The 19,947-nt window shown below is 39.9% G+C and overlaps 1 protein-coding gene across 3 annotated transcripts; it reads left to right on the top strand.

Annotated features, from left to right (window-relative positions):
* Positions 1-1,827: 1,827 nt before the first annotated feature.
* On the top strand, positions 1,828-18,074 carry CHAF1B (chromatin assembly factor 1 subunit B). 3 transcript variants are annotated; one of them, XM_048495431.1, is made up of 14 exons: positions 1,828-1,879; positions 2,871-2,997; positions 3,837-3,969; positions 5,412-5,532; positions 7,823-7,926; positions 8,647-8,743; positions 9,061-9,145; positions 11,100-11,193; positions 11,918-11,987; positions 12,076-12,167; positions 13,274-13,430; positions 14,377-14,796; positions 15,954-16,042; positions 17,145-18,074. In XM_048495431.1, exons 2-14 carry the CDS (start codon positions 2,872-2,874, stop codon positions 17,216-17,218), a joined length of 1,662 nt encoding a protein of 553 aa, XP_048351388.1. In that variant the 5' UTR covers positions 1,828-1,879; position 2,871; the 3' UTR covers positions 17,219-18,074. The 3 variants fall into 3 exon arrangements, with proteins under 3 accessions (XP_048351388.1, XP_048351389.1, XP_048351387.1); XM_048495432.1 differs by having other exon boundaries at positions 1,853-1,906; XM_048495430.1 differs by lacking the exon at positions 1,828-1,879 and adding an exon at positions 1,976-2,173.
* Positions 18,075-19,947: the final 1,873 nt, after the last annotated feature.

The following is a 19,947-nucleotide window of genomic DNA, read 5'->3' on the forward strand; positions in this document are numbered from 1 at the left end:
GGTTCAACCCGGTTTCTGGTAAAAAAGATCGCTAACTTAGAGGTTTTTGAAAAATTCAGGTAGAGGGAACAAGCCACTCCCATTTTGAGGAAAATACCTATGCAAAGTACTTCCCAAACTGGGATATTTCCCTTTGTTGGCCTGTTCTATTTCTACTGTGTGGAATCAACCATACTTGGGCTGTGTGTGAGGGATTAAAACTTTATATTTAGGATTTTCTGCTTCTACCTGCTTCTTTGGTCCATCTCAGAGCACCTTTACTATGAGGAAAGCCTTAAGGCTCTGGAACCTTTCAATTTAGAAAAGAGGAAACGTGGAGGTTTGTAAAATTATGCATGGGGCAGTCAGCGAACGCAGAACTGTTTCTCCTCCCAAAATGCTGGAATTTGATGGCATCCAGTAACAGTTAAAGGGTGCACAAAAAATAATTCTTTACACAGTGAGTTACTGAAATGTGAAATTTGCTACCAGAGGATATGATATAATCACAGCCATAGACTGATTCATGGAGAATACTCATTGCATGAGGCAACTTCAGGGGAAGATGTTGGTTCATATGCCCAGGTGTTGACTCTCCAAAGAAACTGGTAAGACTATTTTAAGACAGGATGCTGGACTAGAGAGACACCACTGGTCTAATCCTGCAGTGCTCTTATGCTTTATGGGTCTGAATTGGACATTGAGGCAGTAGATTGCTCCACCCGATTCAAGGAGAAACTGCTATGCTGTGATGAAGCGGTTTCCTTTTAAAGGAAATCCCACTGAAAACGCTGTGGAATTGTTTACAAATGTGTCCTACTCATAGTCGTGAATCCCATATAAACATTTCAAACCCTTTTTGTTTTGATGGCCAAGCTTAAGTTTTGTAGGTTTAACCTATATTTTCCATAAGTGTGGAAGAAGATACTGCAATAACTGACTTGAGGCGGTTCAGGCTAGAAAGGAAATTAAAAGTTCGTCTTGTAAGACAGGCATTCTTAGTTTTAAAACGAAGTGGCCCTCTGAGCGATTAAACAACCCTATTTTTGATGAAACAGATTTAAGCAAACTTGGATGTTCTCAATTTTCAAAGAAAGTGCTTGTGAGAATTGGAAGTTTGTGGATCTACCTTCCACTGTTAGTTCTAACTTGGATCAAGAGCTGTAATCTAATAACTACAACAATTTCTAACAACCCTGTATTGCATCTACAACAAAGAAAGTTTAAGAAAACTATTTGGAAAAGCTGATTTCTTCCTGCCAGCAAAACACACTTCCATTTGGTATAACCTAGATTGCTGAACAGTTGTTGGACCTTTCCCCACTTACCGTAAGCCCCGCGCTACTTGAGAAGAGTAGCGCGGGGTTCCTCCTCCCTCCCCACAGCAGGGGCAGCCACAGTGCAGCCGCCCCGACGCTGCCGCTGCCGCGACCCCTTAGCGCGCAGCATCCCAGGCGCTCTTCCGAACGGCGCCTTTTGACGACCCCGCACAGAGCGCGGGGTCGTGGGGACGCCTGGGCGCGCACCTGGCATAGGGGGGATAGAAGGGAGTGGGGAAAGGCCTTGGTTTCCACAAAAGGTTTCCCAGTGATTTTCATCATTTTGGTTTCCCCGACTAAACAGGTATTACATGAAAAACTAGGCAACAGGTTTGTTGTGATGACTGCTGTTGCCTAGTTTTTCAGCTGGTGTCGGATAAGTGTGCTCGGTCTTCCACTGGGAAAAAACTCTGAAACATCCCGCCCCTGAGCACAGAAAATATAATCGAGACCCGAGCCAGGGAACCAGCCCGAGCAGCTATGAAAGTTAGGAAGCGAGCTCTGCGGATGTTGCTCCTTCCGGCTTCTGATGCGCAAGCGCGAGCGCGGGAAGCGAGAGTTGATTTTGGGTTGTCTTCAAGGTGGGTTCTGTCCGGGTCTTCTTGCAGGTATGGGAAGGGGGGAGGGAATTGGCTGATTGACCGACTGATCCTGCGAGCAGAGCCCTCCTGTGCACCAAGGAAGGAAGCTTTTGCGGGAATTTATGATTGGGAGTGCATGAATGAATGACGCCCACCATGGGTGGAAACGGAAAGTAGCCCCTTCTTGGCGGGACTGGCGCAGGCTAGGAAGAAGCTTCTGTGGAAGCCGCTAAGGAAAGGGGGAAAGGTCCCTTCTGCAGTCTCGGCTGGCGACTGGAGAGAAGGAAAAAAGGGGTATTTTAATTTGCTTATGTAGGAAGTAAAGAGGGGGTCGTTATGGATACCTCACTTTAGATCTCTGACACAAGTCACCAGTCTCTTTAAGCAGCATTGATTCTCCTTCCCGGTGGCACAAGAAGAGATGTTCAGAAGGGTCTACTCTGCAGGGAGCTGTGGGTGGCGTTTGGTTGCTTGTAGCGGTTCAAAGCATGTTATGTTTTGGAAGTTTACAGTTACCAATCTCAGTCATGAAGGGGCGGGGGCGGGGGGGGGGGGCTCCAGGCAACTCGTTATCTCCCAGCATACCTCTATTTTTAGCGTGGAGATGGCACCAACTTCCTTGCACAGCAGTTGTGAAATGATGGCGATTAAGTGGTTTGTGCATTGAAAGCGAGGAGTGTTGCTAATTATAGTTAATTCCTGATTCAGCTTTTTCCAGTATTATCTTGCTTTTTTCATGTATCCCCTGCATACATTTTTGCTGCCAATTTAATTGTTTTAAAATATTGTTACTTATCTGATGTGGATTCTTTGTTCCCTATGTTCTCAACTGTTTTGTTATTTAAAACGAGTGTTATATCATACAGTAATTAAATTCTATTTGTCTTCCACTGTTTCTACAGCATCTGTTATTATTGGTTAGGATGTTTTCTTTTGACTTTTATCATAACAAAAGACAAAATTCCCAAAGTGCTGTGTTTGCTTTTGAAAGGATGAAAGTGATCACTTGTGAAATTGCATGGCATAATAAAGAGCCAGTGTATAGCTTAGACTTCCAGCATGGGAATGATGGGAAGATCAATCGGCTGGCTTCTGCTGGAGTGGACACTATTGTTCGTGTGAGTTACCAGTATCTGTATATAGTAATATGGTTAAATGTTACTCAGACATTTGGACAAGAAATGAGATAATTTCACAAGGCAAAAGGCTACAAATATTTTAACAATCCCAAGGTTTTTTTGTGACCTGTCTAAGAAGCACATTTATATTAACATTGGTATGAAGTAATCTGGAGATAGTGAAGAGAGAGTTTTGGATTTATATCCCCCTTTCTCTCCTGTAGAAGACTCAAAGGGGCTTACAATCTCCTTGCCCTTCCCCCCTCACAACAAACACCCTATGAGGTGGGTGGGGCTGAGAGAGCTCCGGAAAGCTGTGACTAGCCCAAGGTCACCCAGCTGGTGTGTGTGGGAGTGCACAGGCTAATCTGAATTCCCCAGATAAGCCTCCACAGCTCAAGTGGCAGAGCGGGGAATCAAACCCGGTTCCTCCAGATCAGAATGCATCTGCTCTTAGCCACTACGCCACTGCTGCTCTAAGTCTTGAAGATTGTTGAGTAAAGTGTTATTATGAAATCCATTAAATTCATAGCATCTTGTGTTAAAAGACAGATATTACAGTCTCTGATCCACAATATATTATCATATCACTCTACACAATGTAGTAAATACAGTACATATTGGATTACTTTTTAAGAAATTATAGCAACTTCATTGCATTGTTGTAAAATGGATTGCTTGACATTAATAGTTTTGGAAGTTAATGAAGACACTCACAAAACATTATCCTATAGTATAATAGCCCTGTTAAAATCACTGAAGCTCATCTGCACAGAACATTTCAACTTTTTGAAACATTGCCTATTTTCTGTTTTCTGTTGTTGTAATCTGATAACTAGATATGGAAAGTAGAAAAAGGACCAGATGGGAAGGCAATTGTGGAATTCTTGTCCAATCTAGCTCGCCATACTAAAGCTGTGAATGTTGTACGTTTTGCTCCCAATGGTGAGATTCTAGCATCTGGTGGAGATGGTGAGTAGTCACATAAAAAATCAGTCCTAAACCACTGAAGCAAGGTTGATTAAAAATCTATTTTTTAAAAAAAAATACATTTTTATTTAAATTGGACTTTTCAAATTTAAATTGGATTCTTTAAATAAAATGGTTTTGAAGAAAAATCTATCTATAGTTTAAAAAATATTCTATTTAAGAGACATTGTAGTCCAAAGGTGAAATAAGGATTAGTTTTTAATTATGTAGCGTGAGACTTATATTCATGCAGTGTTTAAATGCTGGGGTTAGTGACTTTCATTAATCTATTCACAATGTCATGCTCTTCCAGAGATTTTGGTAAGATTATTTTGGGCTATTTTTCCATCTAGTACATATTATCACAGATTCTTGGTTTTGTAGTTTTCAAAACTGTGAATTTGTATCTGCAGAGATAACATACCTCTTCTTCATAGTAAAAATGTTGTAAAATAAGTATACAGAGTTGAGGAAAAGACCTTATTGCCCCTTTGAGGAAAAGGAAAAGACCTTATTGGACCTCATTGTCCCTTTTCAAATCTATGTACACATAATCTAGCCCATGCCTTTTAATTGCTAAGTTTCAAGAAGTTCAATGAATGGAAAATTATTTGGAGTGGAATAGATCAGCACAGGGAGCTATGTGTAAGGGAAGAGAGACAAGCTGTAAAAATGAAAGTCAAACCTTTTGAGCAAAATACTCCAAATCTTGGAATTTTTGTGTGTAGCCTGAGCTTTATTATATTATTCTCTCCCTGGAAGGAAAAATCTATAAAGGCCACAGGCCATAAAAGAGCCATATAGGGAATATTTTAATGAGTTCTACCTATGGGGAAGGCAGGAATGCATGCAAAATGCAAACCCTGCAGCAAAAAAATGCAAGGTCTGGTGGCCCAAATGAAACTGAAGATAGTTCACTTCACAATAATTTTAATAATTATCTATCTGTGTATTTCTAATAGTATAACCAAATCAGTAATTTTTATAACTGTAAAACTAACCCAAAAAGTTCTTATTCTAAAATTGAAACCTTCATCTTGTTGTAAATATTAATATTATATCACCAAGAATGAGTCTTTATGTAAAAATCCATTTGATTTAAATCAACTATACTAAAGTGATTTATTGATATTTCCTGTTGCATATGGATTATCCATCATATGAGACAAGAAGATAATAGTCTTGTTTTGATAACTGGGCATTTGAAAGAGATGATTCCTTGGCAATTCTGAAAATGTCTACTCCACAGCAAATTGGGAAGATCACAGGCCAAACAACTTGTCTGGAAAACCACAAAAAAAATGAGAAGATGCCCTCTAATTGTTCACCACTCTTTATAAGGTTTAAAATACAAAACATAAAAGGTGTTTTGTGTAGTTCATTTTCATGCTAAGAAGTGTGTAGAATATTTCATTTGCAAAGATGAATGGACTTTATTATCACAGATGCTGCCATATTGTTGTGGAAGCTGAATGATAACAAAGAACTAGAGCCAGTTGCATTTCAAGATGATGATGATAATAACCAGCTGAATAAAGAGAATTGGACTGTAATCAAAACTTTAAGGTAAATCTTAATATCCTTCATTAATTTTCATTCGTACTTGAGCAAAAGCAGTCAAAAATTCATTATTTGGGGCAGTGAGCAACTCCTCTTTCTTCCATATTGCTTTGCTTTGATCTCTGTTCCTGAGTGTTTTAGGGTCCTAGTATTGTTTTGTGCTGTACTCTTATGCTTTGCCTTTTTCTATATCACACCCTGCTCAACTGGAAGCAGGATATTATTTATCAGAGGTTGCCACCAAATCAATATTAATCTTTCCATATTTGTAAAGTGGTATGTCAGTGTGCAGATGTTGTGTCCAAAAGGGAGAGGTGGCAGTGTAGCATCTTCACTACACCCTGTCATGCGGGGGGGGGGGGGGGGGGGGGGGGGAGAATTAGCAAGGGTAAACAATCCCCACATCCTAAAAACTGCACCTGGCTGAGTATTGGACATTCATCCTTATGCTTCTGTGGAATGTCTGCAGCAGCAAAAGCCAATTCATTGGAGTGTGGGAAAATTACTGGCTTGATATAAAATATGGTACAGGGCTTCCTACAGAATCATGCATGCACAGGAAATGTTTTCCAACAACTATTTGCTTTCCCATGGTCTAGCTGCAATGGAAAGATGAAAGTGAACTACTGGAGGGCAAAAGAAGGAAAGAGGGAGGAGCTTTAGGAATTGCATGTAGATAAGGGAGAGGAAAAGGTGATTGAAGGCAAGGGGGCACATGAATCAGTTTTAGGTGTACTCTTTTTTTTATTTGAACAGCAGATCACTGTATTACAAACTGCTTTGGAGTATCTGTTAAGTTCCATGATTGGTTAAATGTGCAGGGACTGCTCTTTGAAAATCTCTGTTAGGAAAGGAAATGCCACTTTGTGCTTTCTGCTGGTCTCTCCCTCCCTACGATGCAGTAATGCCATAAAAAGGATGGTGGAGGTTGGTATAAATTTTTGCTTTGTAATGAGGTTCTCATATGATTAAATGTACTGTACTGTGACCTCCTGTCCGTAAGGTCCAGCTGCTCAGGACTAGATCAGAAAGCAAAGATAGATGACTGTTTCTTGATCAACAAGGTTATTTATTCAAGCCAAAAAGCAGAGTACAAGTGATCACTTGGGTGTCTGAAGTTACGGGTGCAAAGACGCCTGATCAGAGTGTGCATTTTATAATTGATTATTGAAGGCGTATCCTTGTAATTTCATCCTACCCCTCCTTCTCCTCCTGCTCTTCCTTATTTAGCAAGCAGTTTCCGTGTATACAGAAGCCAAATAGCGTCATAATACTTATTTTGCCAATAATTTCAGCAGAGTAAGTGAAACAAACAACATATGCTCATTAAAGTTTTGCATAGGAAGCGGCAAAAAGGGAAGATACCTTTGATATGGCCACTTGGAATAAGAAGCCAGCTGCTTATCAAATCTTGGAAGATTGGCAGATTAATTTAACAAAGATCTTTGGCTTTTCTCCTGAAAAGGCTGGAACATGTAACTGGGATTACAGCCGTGTACCTGGAGAACCTAGTCAAGTTTATTTTCAGTCAGGATGGGAGTTGAAGCCTGTCAACCTTGCAGCTGCGGAGATGTAACATCTATTCCTTTGAGTGGGTCAGGGTAACCGAACAAATAATCTTTTATTTTTAAGCTAAGAATATATGAAGTCTGCAACTTTTCAAATTAACTATTTGAGTCCAAGTTATCAGTGCAGTGGCAGCATTGAATGGAATTGCCCCAGGGAAGGAATTTAGTTCCACTCAATTTTAAATTCCTTCCCTGGAGCAATTTTTACTTTATTATGTATTTACAAACCTTGTATCCCACCTTTGTGTCTTTATAGGAGCCACCAAGCCAGCTAAGAAATCACATTTTAAAACCATAAAAATCAACTCCCCACACATCATTAAGACAATTAAAAGCAGAGTTAAAATTCATACAAAACATAAAACAGCAATAAAACATAGGAATGAGGAATCATTGAGAGAATGCAAACAAAAAAGTCTTCAATCTCTGGCGGAAGACAGCAATTGAAGAGCACAGACAACAAATCTCACTGAGGAGACAGTTCCATAGTTTGGGAGCCATGACCAAGAAAGGCCTCTCCTGAGTTTCCACCCACCTAATTTCAGCAGATGGGCACACCTGAAACAGGGCTCAGTGGCTGGCACAGGTGACCAGACAATGGCAAACATAAAAAGGAAAGCTCTTGTGTTTTCAGAGTAGATACCCTTCAAGTGGCTGGGAATATTTTAACAATGTTTTAGTAACTGTTTTTCTCCTTATCAGACATTCTCTATTGTGTTTGATTCCAGAGGTCACTTAGAAGATGTGTATGATATTTGCTGGACCCCAGATGGGAATTATATGGCATCTGCATCAGTTGACAATACAGCTATAATGTGGGATGTCAGTAAAGGTAATTGTTAAGATCATGCCTTCTTTTATGTAAAAGCACCTTCCAAAACAGGGCCAAAACAGATGGCATTGGAACTTGATTCGTGGAATTTCATATGTTTAGGTTTTATTTAGTTATCAGGCATCAGGCCCAATCACAACTGGGACCATAGGATGAATTTATTTTCCCCCTCACACCAATTCCATTTTCATGACTTGAAATGACCACTTTGTGACAGATGTACATGTACTGTACACCTTTTCCCAGAAGCCCTTGTGAGCCTTGAAAGTGTATGAGAAGTCACTCAACAGAGAAGAGGAGGAAATTAGCACCTCTTCTGTCAGAGGAGACTTAAAAGCCACACTGAAAGAAAGCACAGCAAGGAGCAGTGTTACCTGATTTCTCTTCCTCAGTGAAACTGCTAAATTGTGTGGATTTTTGTTAATGCAGATTACCCCCCCCCCCAAAAAAAAATCACCTTTTCAAGGTCTGCAGGTGGTTGCTTGGATAAGGGAGAAGCAAGAACAATCTGTCTCCACTCCTGCTGCATAGACTCCATCTCTGTGTGTCAGTCTTGGGCATCCTTTTGTAAAATGGGGGGAAAAGTAATTGGCCACATAGATTTGCCGTTGTGGATGATAGCTGTAATGAGAAGCACTGAATACATTAGTTGCTGTAGAAATAATATCTTTGACTGCTTTTCCAAATGACTAAACAGTTAACTCTTTATGCTGTTACTAGGACAAAAAGTTTCCATTTTTAATGAACATAAAAGTTATGTGCAAGGAGTAACATGGGATCCCATAGGACAGTACATTGCAACTCTTAGTTGTGATAGGTGAGTTACTATTCCTTGTAAGGTAAAATAAACACTTCATTGGATATTTCCTTTTGATATTGTTTTCTGGCATTCTTAAAATATGTAGTGGTTAAATATGAAATTATTTGATTAGTTTAAAATATTAATTTCATTTTAACACCTACAGAGGCATGGACAAAACTGCTGAGCATGCTTTCACGCTAATCAATACTAGTGTGTCCTCTTGGGAAACATAAGCTTTAGAAGGCAGGTGCTGAAATAACTCTACACATAATGCACAAGACGAAAGGAAATATATATGTATATTTAAAACTAACATTTTCTCTATTTTTCAGGGTGTTGAGAGTATATAACACTCAGACCAAGCGTGTGGCATTTAATGTCACCAAAATGCCATCAGGAGGAGGATCTGAAGGAGAGGTCAGTCATCTTACAGGGTTTTTTTCCCTTTAAAATGTTACTGCCTCAAATTGAAGCTTGGCCAGGGGATCATTGGGAATCTTCCTGCTAACAGATGAACAATCAGTGCATCCGCTGAAATGAGCTCTGACTCTCAAAAGCCTATGCTGGAATAAATTTCATTCATTTTTTAAGATGCCACTGGACTAAAGTATCGTTTTGCTGCTACAGACTAACATGGCTACTCATCTCGAATTTTCACCACACACCTAATTCATTGGAAATAAATTTGTATAATTTAGAAGAAGAGCTTGGATTTCTACCCCACCTTTTTCTCTCCTGTAAGGAAACTCAGAGGGGCTTACAAACTCCTTTCCCTTCCTCTCCGCACAGTAGACACCTTGTGAGGTGGGTGGGTCTTAGAAAACTGAGACTAGCCCAAAGAAGAAATGTAGGAGTGTGGATACAAATCTGGTTCACCATCACTCATGTGGAGGAGCGGGGAATCAAACCCAGTTCTCCAGGTTAGAGTCTATCTCAGTGGTGGCGAACCTTTGGCACTCCAGATGTTATGAACTACAATTCCTATCAGTTGGCCAATTGGCCATGCTGGCAGGGGCTGATGGGAATTGTAGTCCATAACATCTGGGGCGCCAAAGGTTCGCCACCACGGGTCTATCTGATCTTAACCACTACACTATGCTGGCACCATGCTGGCACATAACCCTCTGTGCCAGCTCTTCATTCTGCTGTTCTCTTTAGCTTTCTGTATCCCACAGATTGAGAAGGGAAGTGCTGAAGACCAAAGGGCAAGAGACTTTTCAGATATGGATTCAATTGTATCTTTCTTGTTTTGCTATTGGTGAAAGTTCAAATAGTACTTACTGCCTTTCAGAACAGCTGTTTCTGAACCTATCATAACTGTGGAGAACAAGAATCTTCTGTCCTTTCTTAATCTTTGTACTTCATGTTACTATTACTGAAAGGAAGGTGCAGACAAGCACCGTGCATGGAAGTACCAAGGCCTATGGTACAGCTGTGTCACTTAGGGTTGCTTCATACTGTGACTTTTCTACAAGGACATTATCAGTGTAGGAATTAATATGCCATGGAAAACTACTGGTAACACAAGTCACATATTGTGGCAAGCCATTTGCTACTCAAAAATGTAATGAACGAAATAACCCTTAATGCTGAAGGAATGCATACAAGGTTACCAACTGCTTGGAGAAAAAACTCCTGTCTCTTTAATAGAAGCTTAATAGGTCATTATTTACCAGCTGGTGTTACTTACCTGCATGCTATTAATAGCTTCAGTATCACATTTCCCCACATAAAGCCTTAGTTAAAGGAACTGGATATTCTTTTCCAAACTTCATGGCATTCCTAAATGCAAAAAAATTGCAGTGAAACCTAACCTGAAGTGTAAGCTATAAGGCTCAACTTTGGCATTTATTATGTAAGTAAAATGTGGTGTTTTCTACTGATATATTTCCAAGACTGTCATATTTCCAAGGCACAAGAACATATTTTAAACAACATTATTGTTAACAGGTGGTAAATAGTTCAGTGTGACCATTTCTGAAACTGAATGGTCACAGAACAGTGAACTGAAACATGGTAGTTACAGGCACCATGGTGTTTGCTGATGAGTTCTCTGGTACCTGTTTGCCTCTTCTACCTTTCCAGTCAGACGTGACAAAGAACCCAGTAGGCATCATTTTGCAACTATTTGGAACAGCTGCCTCCAGTACAGGAGGATGATTGGCTTGGAACCTCCTACCCTTTGATGATTTATAATTGACTCAGCCCCCAATGGTAGATGGTCTCCACTGCCGGTTTCCAAAATTTTAAAAGTACCCTAGGCTAAATATACTGCCTGGGTTATTGAATAAAGATCACAAAAGGATATCCTGTTAATTGTTTGTACTGTTAAGTAGGAATAACTGGATTTTTTATTGTGAATTTTTTTCAGGTGAAAAGCTATCGAATGTTTCATGATGACAGCATGAAGTCATTCTTTCGGAGGCTTACTTTTACTCCTGATGGCTCTCTACTTCTTGCTCCTGGTGTGTGCAGATTCTTTTATGGCTTTTATGGTTTCATAGTAGTTTACAGTGGAATAGGATTGTTTGTTCTCTCTTTGAAAACAGCAGCTCATGCATGTATTAGGTTTTATTGCAAACACATTTCTTTCTCTTTTCCCCATTCTTCCTTGTATATGTATACACATATACATTGCTGTTGCTGTACAAATATTTAAAAAGACAGTAATTGAAGATTTCAGTGCTCTTTATTTGTGCCACCAGGTTATCCCTTCAACTAAATGAAACTTGGAACAATGCTAGCAAGACATTCATAGTTTCTCCTTCCCAGCTTGGTTCTTTTCTTTCCCTGAATCTTTCAAGATTCAGTATTTGAAGCAAAAAGATTGACCCCTTATGTATAAGCCAAAACTCCTTATTGGAAGTGATACCAAAGTCAGAGAGCCATTTTTTCATGAAAGCTCTTAAAGCAAAATATATTTGCACTCATTAGATAGTCATTTCCTTGCAGAGTCAATATATTATTCACAGTATAATCCTAAGCAAGTGATACATTTCTAAATCTATTGAAGTCTAGGAACTTAGAAAATTCTAATGCAGCTTAATCACTGCCAACATCAAGCTGTAGTCATCACTGAAGGAAATCTGATATTTTCATTCACATTAGGTTTTGAGGGGGAATTTTTTAAAAGTAGTTTAAAAAATTAAGTGCAGAACTAACGTTTTGACATTTCTTCAACTTTCTCAGCTGGCTGTGTGGAATCTGGAGAAAATGTAACAAACACCACTTATGTATTTTCTAGAAAAAATCTGAAAAGGTAGAGTTTTATTTGCATGTACACTTTCCAACATTTTAAAATTTAGATTAGAAGTGCCATTTCCTAAAAAGCTGCTGTTTCTTATTAGGCCTGTAGCTCATTTGCCTTGTCCCGGAAAGGCAACGCTAGCAGTTCGTTGCTGTCCAGTCTACTTTGAGCTGAGATCTGCACTCAACAAAGGTAAACTCTTTAGAGAGAATATTGTATGGCAGATTCATTGAGAGGGCATGTTATGTACATCTTATTTTAAACAGTACTTAGAGTTTCTTAATTCAGTGCTTCCTCCCTTAAATGCAGTTTCCTGATTCTACATGACCTCTAAGAGTGCAATCGGGGGGGGGCAAATTGAGCAATGTGGGGCTGCGCCGATGTGAGTGCCCACTCCACTGACGTAAGGGACAAATATGCTGGCTGAGGGGCTATTATGCTGGTGGCAGGGTGCTATTCAACTGAATGGTGCTTGAACCCAGAAGCTGCTGCATGTGCTGTCGTCCCTCTGCTGCAGGAGCCTGCGCTGGCATGACTGGGGGTGTTCCCCGGGACAGAGCTCATTTTAGTCGAATCCCAATGCAATTTCAGCTGGAAACACCCACACGGTGCAGACTTCCACCACCAAAAAGGGTGACATAATTCATGTCCCATTATGGGCTTCCTTAGGCATGAAGAGGATTTTCTTCTCCCTCAATGCCTGCGCTGCCGATTGCTTCTTTGGAGGCAGTGCCACAGCGCTTTCTAGCTGCCCCTCTGCTGCCCCCCCCCTTTGGGTTGGGTTTTAATTTCTTGCCCATTCATATTTTTAGTATGACAGAGAAATTATTTTTATATGTAATGCTGCAGAACTGTTATTGGTTAAGGAGGTTGGAGGGGAGAGTACCAAGGCTTTTTACAATTTCAAAAATGTTTTTTGGGACTGTAGCAGCCCACACTGAAGGTACAGAAATATTTCACAGGCTTAGGATCAAAATGATAATTAAGAAGCTGGACAAGTGTGTCAGTTACTTGGATCTTTAGAATGGGAGGAGGACGATTCCAGAGTTTGCATTATTTATTTATTTTATATAATTATATAAATTTAATGTAAATACTTTACATTAAAATGGAGAATTTCAAGAACTGCATGTAAACAGATAGTGGGTTAGAACATCTCTTGGTTTAATCCCAGTTAAAAATGACATGTTATTTAATTTGTTTTCAGCATTAAATTATGAAATTGAGGAATGTCTAAAGTTACATTGCAAAAGCCTGAACATAAAAGTCTTTTAATTTTAAAACTTTTTGAATTTTAGAAGATACTTCTCCAAAAATTGGTCTAATAAATCTGCCCTATCGGTTAGTTTTTGCTGTTGCTTCAGAGGATTCTGTGCTTTTCTATGACACCCAACAGTCCTTTCCATTTGGTTATGTATCCAATATACATTACCATACCCTGAGTGATATTTCTTGGTAAGTACTACTTCTGCTTCTAGATTTAACAGACTGGACTGTATTCTGATAGAACTATGTAATAAAAATACTTCCAACTGCCTGAAGACTGCATTCTCAGGTCTGTCTAAAATCTTACAGATATTCCTCTTCTAGAATAGAAAGAAAGCTAGAGTCTGATTTAATTGTGCCATGATACAGTAGTAGTGTATCATGTACTCTGTAAAACAGAAGACACACACATACTGTACTTTAAAAAAAATTAAATGTATTTTATCTCAATATATTATAACAACAAAAAACAAAAAAAGATGGAGGGGAAGAAATAATAAGTCTAAAATACACAGTATATGGATCCGCACTGATGATCAGTTATACTAAAGGAACATAAAATACAATTTAAAATAAAAGATAATTTTGATATGTGAATTTACCCAATGTTTTCCAGTCCAAAAAACAAAACTTCTTTTAAACAAAGGTTTTTAAAGTTCTCTAACCCATTAAAAGTCTCATTATGCTGCCAATCCAATAAGCGAAAAAGGAAGTAAAAACCTTGAAAGATAAAGAAGGTAGAGCTGAGAAGGGGTTCGGGGAAAAATAGAGAGGCAGATTCTGAAGCCAACATTTACTGATCCTAGATGTTTTCAGGACTAGTGGCTTTGGAATAAACCCTGTCTAGTTCACCTGTTGAATTGAAAATCTCCAGAACTTCTGGAGAGCCTAGAATCAGACCCAGTCTGCTCTGATGCCGGTGAGCCCCCCTTTCAGTAAAGTGCAGCCAGGAGCTTCTATGAGGTCAGACAAGTTGAATCGCCATGTTCCCAGGAAGTCCATATATATGTACTGTATAGACTGGTTGAAAGCAATGAGATTTTCAGCAAGGTTCTGTGTTAGCATTTTTACTAATGGATAATAATTAGGGGTGTCTAAATGTCTTCTGTTTCTTTGTTTCCATGAATAACTGCAGGTCCAGTGATGGATCTTTCCTTGCTATTTCCTCTACGGACGGATATTGTTCTTTCGTGACTTTTGAAGAAGATGAACTTGGAACTCCACTGAAAAACAACCCAGTTTTAATCACCAGAACTCCCAACACAGCAGAGAAGAAACTTAAAAAGGGTCAGTCCCCCACTGTTGTTTCCCCAGTCCCCAAACGGGTAGATGGCACTCCTTCTAATAGAGCCGTGGATCCAATCAGCCCGACTGTGCAACCCAAGACTCCAGTAAATGTTAAAGACTTGTCCTCAACTCCTGTTAGTATTAGAAATACTCCAATATCTTCTTCGGAAGAGAAGAAACCCATACAGTCTTCAGGCCTCAGTTCTAAAGTAAAGCAACCCAGGAGGATTACACTAAATACTCTGCAAGCATGGAGTAAGGCACCAAGGTAAAGCATTTTGAAAAACTGGTATGTCTGAATTTAGGCAGATTTGTTGTTGTGGGTTCTTTAATATAGTTTTCAGATTCATTGTCTTATTTTCTTGAATTTTGTTTAACTTGCTATCTGCTTTGAACAGACTTAGGAAAAGAGGATATTTTAAATAAATATTACAAAATGAACGTGGCTTACAATTGGGGTAACTGAAGCACTGTCTTCACCCATATGCTCCTGGCTGGGAAGTAAGATCACAAGGACAGGATCTCCTGACTGCCCCATCAATCAAAGAAGCTCATCGAGTGGGACATCTCATCTCAGTGGCCACCCCACAATTGTAGAACAGCCTCTTCGGGGAGGTGTTCCTGGCCCCCTCACTTTCAATCTTCAACATTGAAGCAGGGTTTTTTTTAGTCTTAATTGGAGATTTTAAGTTGTGGTTTATAGTTGCTGTTTAGTTTATATTGTAAGCTGCCATGAGGTCCAAAAGGTGAATGGTGGCTACTAATGCTTTGAATGAATGAATAAATAAATATTAAAATAAATAGAATGCGGTGGGTTTTTCGGGTTGTGTGGCCGTGTTCCAGTAGTATTTTCTCCTGATGTTTCACCTGCATCTGTGGCTGGCATCTTCAGATGAGCCAGCCACAGATGCAGGCAAAACATCAAGAGAAAATACTACTGTTCTGTTCTTCAACCCGAAAAACCCACCGCATTCTAACTGACCAACTATTTATTTATTCATTCATTCAAAGCATTAGTCGTAGTGTATTTATTTTAGTGTATTGTCGTAGGCTTTCAAGGCCAGAATCACTAGGATGCTGTGGGTTTTCCGGGTTTTGTGGCTGCGTAGCCACAAAACCCGGAAAACCCACAGCATCCTAGTGATTCTGGCCTTGAAAGCCTACGACAATACACTAAAATAAATATTCCTCTGAGAAACTGGAGATCCTGACAGACCATTTTGGATGCAGTCCTGTCCATAGCTATTAAGCAGCTTTTTGGTAAACGTAGTGCCAGGAAGCTTCCTAGATTTCCTCACTTTTTGTAAGAGTTCGAAAAGGGAGAACTAAGGAAAGAAAGTGGGGAGGAGACATACTGAGAAGACTGGGAATGGGGAATAGCTTCACAAGCATTCTTTATTTTTACTTTTTGTCCCCCTTTCTTAGGAGGGTTGCTTTGATTCCTCTGAAGTCAGATACTCCGGACTCAGTAAATACAATCTCTAGACCTTCTTCCATAGAAACAGCTCAACATGGTAAAATAACTTTACTCCCAAGAAACTCCCAAATTGGGACAGGAAGCCATGCCAGCATGGTTTTGTTGTTGTCTCCGACCCCAAGAAGGGAGGTTTTATCTAAAAAGCTTTTGCCTCCTTGCATCCACTTTCCAGGAGGGGAAGGGAAAGTCACTCTATAAGTACTGGCTTAGTTGCTTTCATTTATTTTCCTTAATATTATTACTCTAGTAACTGTGTTTAGAATATTCCTGATTATTTCTGTTATGTAAGATGTGTGCTTAGTTTTTAAAGATCCATTTTCTTTAACTGAACTGATGTGTGACTTGACTGCTTTTAGAGAATCTAACTCACGCAAGCCAGTTCATATCACATAACCAGAGGCCAGCCAGTGCTGTCCAGACAGCATTGAGCTGAGTACCAGGACGATGTGTGAGTGGAAATAGTCCTGTGCCCGCATCCCTTTCTCATGTGCATGTCCACACCCCAGTCTTCTGGGGACCAAGACCACCCAGAAGGGATGGAGGAGAGGATTGTTGGTGGTGGCAGGGGTTTCTTCCAAAGGTTTGAGTCCCCAACTGAGGGATGGTGGAAAAGGCTTGGGGTATAAAGAGAATACAGACCAGTTGCTCTTAAGCTGCTCCAAGCAGAAGGGGTGGAGGTGGGGAGAGTTTATGACAGTCATTGCATCTGATTCAACAAACACTGTCTTCTACTTGCTCTGCAAGCTATGAAAAATGCAAGGTTTGGGGTTGAAACGTAGCAGAAAGTTGTTGTTTGTCAGACACTAAGAAGTAAACTATGCAGTTACTAAGTAATGGTACTGGATGGAGAAGAGGAATATGATCTGGCTAAAAGTTTATTACAGGCTTATTGGCAGATGAAATTTTGGCATTTCATCTAAGCCTGCTAATGGCTTATGTTTTCACTCTCCACCTCCTGCCTGGCCTATTGCATTCTGGAATGGCAGTCTATGATGACTGAGACAATAAATGTTACATTTCTAGTATTTGCATTGTTTCATGGAACAACTGAATAAACTGTTCAGTATTGTTATCCTGCTATTTTTAATATTCCTAAACTGAAAAATTACTGATTTTGATTTTTCTTCTCTATATTTCAGAGAGACTATCATCACCTGAGGACCCTCTGCAAAATCCACCAGCATCTAAGCGTCTGAAGACTGATGAAGCTTGAAGATAAAAAAGTTCACAACCACTAGTATAGCGTACTGTATGGATGCATTGCGCTTTACAGGCCATAGTTGTAATAATAGACTTGCAACGTCTGAGAAATGAGTTGTGGAGAATCAAGTTTGCATCCGTTCTGTCCTAGAATTCTAAGTAAATTGTTGGGTATGTGACAGGCCACTGAAAGTTCAGAGGTGTCTCAGTAATGTCAATATCACATGATTTGAAATGTCTGCTTTCAGGAACTTCTTTTGAGTATGGACTTTTCCTGAAAGTTTGTGTCTGGTAAAGAAAAAGTTGCTGTGTCTGCTCAATGAAACTGGTTTGCTAAACTTGCAGAACAGTCCTAAGCACAATTACATCCTTCTAAGTGCATTGACTTAGTCCTCTGATGACTTAGAAGGGTGTAATTCTGTTTAGAGTTGCACTGTAAGTCATTCTATCTGCTTTCCTGATCATCCATAAGGGAAATAACTACCTGGTCAACATGAATCAATTATGTACAAATATCAAAAAGGCAGTGGGTTTAATTTGCATGCAAGTGAGACTGTGCCAGTGTAGATTTTTTTATGGTAAGTTACAAAAGGTAGGTTGGAAAGAAAAACTTAAAAGTTCATGTAGCTGTGTATCTTTACATCAAATAGCCAGAGGACAAAAAGAAAACCAGTCATGAGGTTTCTGTGTTGCGAGCATGTTAAAAATTGTTGCTTAATCTCACTATATATATGCTTTTTTTTTTAAAAAAAAGAAACAATTACAATAATTCTAAATAGCTAAATGTTTTGTAAGCTTGTTTGTTTTACGTGTTATGATAATATACAATTACGATAAATGAAGTACATAGAATAAAATTTCAAAATTCATATTCAGACTGTTTTGTCCATTCTTTCTCTGCTTTTAATGTCACTAATTTGTTTTAAACAGAAGTCTGGCTTGTTGCAGTCTACTGTCTGTAAGCAGTCTTAATTCAAAGGGAAGCAAGTTTGAATGAAAAATCAAGAAATGGGAATGACCACAGACTGGCATAGGGAAGAAAATAAATGCTGTTGAATTTAAATACCTATTTAATAGAAAACGTTGTGGAGGATGCAAATAATTGAATTTGAATGTTATGGTGATTAGTAAACAGATGCATCCCTCTATGCAAGCCGGTCCCAGAAGAGATGTCTTGGCCTGTGTTGCACTTTCTAGGCACGTAGCCAGACCCAAACGTTTAGGTGAATGGGGCTCATGCTGTGTTCAGTGGAACTTGGTCCCACATCAGTGTCTGGATACAATATACCTTCAGTCCTACTTCACCTGGAGGACTCTAGGTGCCAGGAAAGCGACCAGCAGTATCTTGCTCGGCATGACAAATAGTATGTGCAACTAGGGACCAGCAAGAAACTTGTGGGACCAGCACTTTTGCTTCCTCTCCATTCCCTCTACTTCTCTGTGTCTCTTATTCTTTCTCCCTGCTATCACATCTTTGCTTACTCTGTCACCTCTATGCCTGTCAGTTTGTTTCTCTGCCCCCACCCCATTACCCTCCTGGCCACCCACCTGCTTCCTCTCCCCCCTTCCATAGCAGTGGTGACAGCAGCACTCCTGGCCACCTACCTGCGTCCTCCCCCACCCACAGTGCTACCTTTCCTGGAATCACAGTGGATCTCCCAGCTACAGAGAACGGCTCCCAGCCAGTTCCAGTCCGGGAAATTCCCAGCCATTTGGGGATGGAGTCTTGGCTAAGTAATATTTGGGGAAGAAATCTCAGTATAGTATGCCATAAACACCACCCTCCAAAGCAGTTGTTTTTTTCCAGGGGAACTGAACTCGAGATCAACTGTAATTCTGGGTGATCTGCAGTCTTCACATAGAGGTGGGCAATGCTGATTTCACTGATTTGGAAGATGGGCATTATACCTTTGTCAGGGCCGCCCCCCTCAAACCTGACCCTTCCCAGGATGCACCCCTCAAATATTCAGGAATTTCCCCAGCTGGAGTTGGCAACCTCTCCTTCCCAACCACCTACTTATTTTTATCTGCCCCTCTGTCTTAAGCTGTCTGATTCCTTCTCACCTGCAGACTCTTATCTTGAAAAACTACAGACTCTCCACAGTGAGGGCCAAAGCAGATTACACGAGTCTCTCTTTTTATCCACACAACAACCCTGTGAGATAGGTTAGGTTGAAAGTATACGACTGGTCCAAAATCACCAAGTGAGCTTCTACAAGGAATTCGAACTTGGGTCTCTGAGACCCTACTCTCAAACTTTAACTGCTATGCCACGCTGGCTTTCCTTGGGTGGCTGCTGTTGAACAGTAGGAAGCAGTCAGGCCTAGCTGATTCATGCAATTCAGGTGGTATCCAGTCACCCAGAGGTTGCTGTCAGGCCTAGGGTTGCTAGGCTCCAGGTAGGACCTGAAGATCTCCCAGAATTACAACTGTATTCCAGATGACAGAGATCTGTACCCCTGGAGAAAATGGCTGCTGAGGGAATCTACTGCTTAAAGCTGCAAGTGCTCCGTTTATCGTTTTTGGATTTTTAAAAAATTCCCCAACTTTTTTTTTTAAGATTTCACCACAATAAGCATTATTTAGATATGGAATAACATTTGAAAACAAGTGGATAAAATATCACAAAACAACCTATGAAGAACTTAACTGTGGATGATTGAATTCAATACAACAAGCTGTACCTGTTGAATAAATACCTGTTGAATGTACGTACTTTACTGAATGAATTATTTGCAAAAC

The sequence above is a fragment of the Sphaerodactylus townsendi genome, linkage group LG04 (genome assembly GCF_021028975.2).
Source record: "Sphaerodactylus townsendi isolate TG3544 linkage group LG04, MPM_Stown_v2.3, whole genome shotgun sequence".
NCBI classification, from domain to species: domain Eukaryota; kingdom Metazoa; phylum Chordata; class Lepidosauria; order Squamata; family Sphaerodactylidae; genus Sphaerodactylus; species Sphaerodactylus townsendi.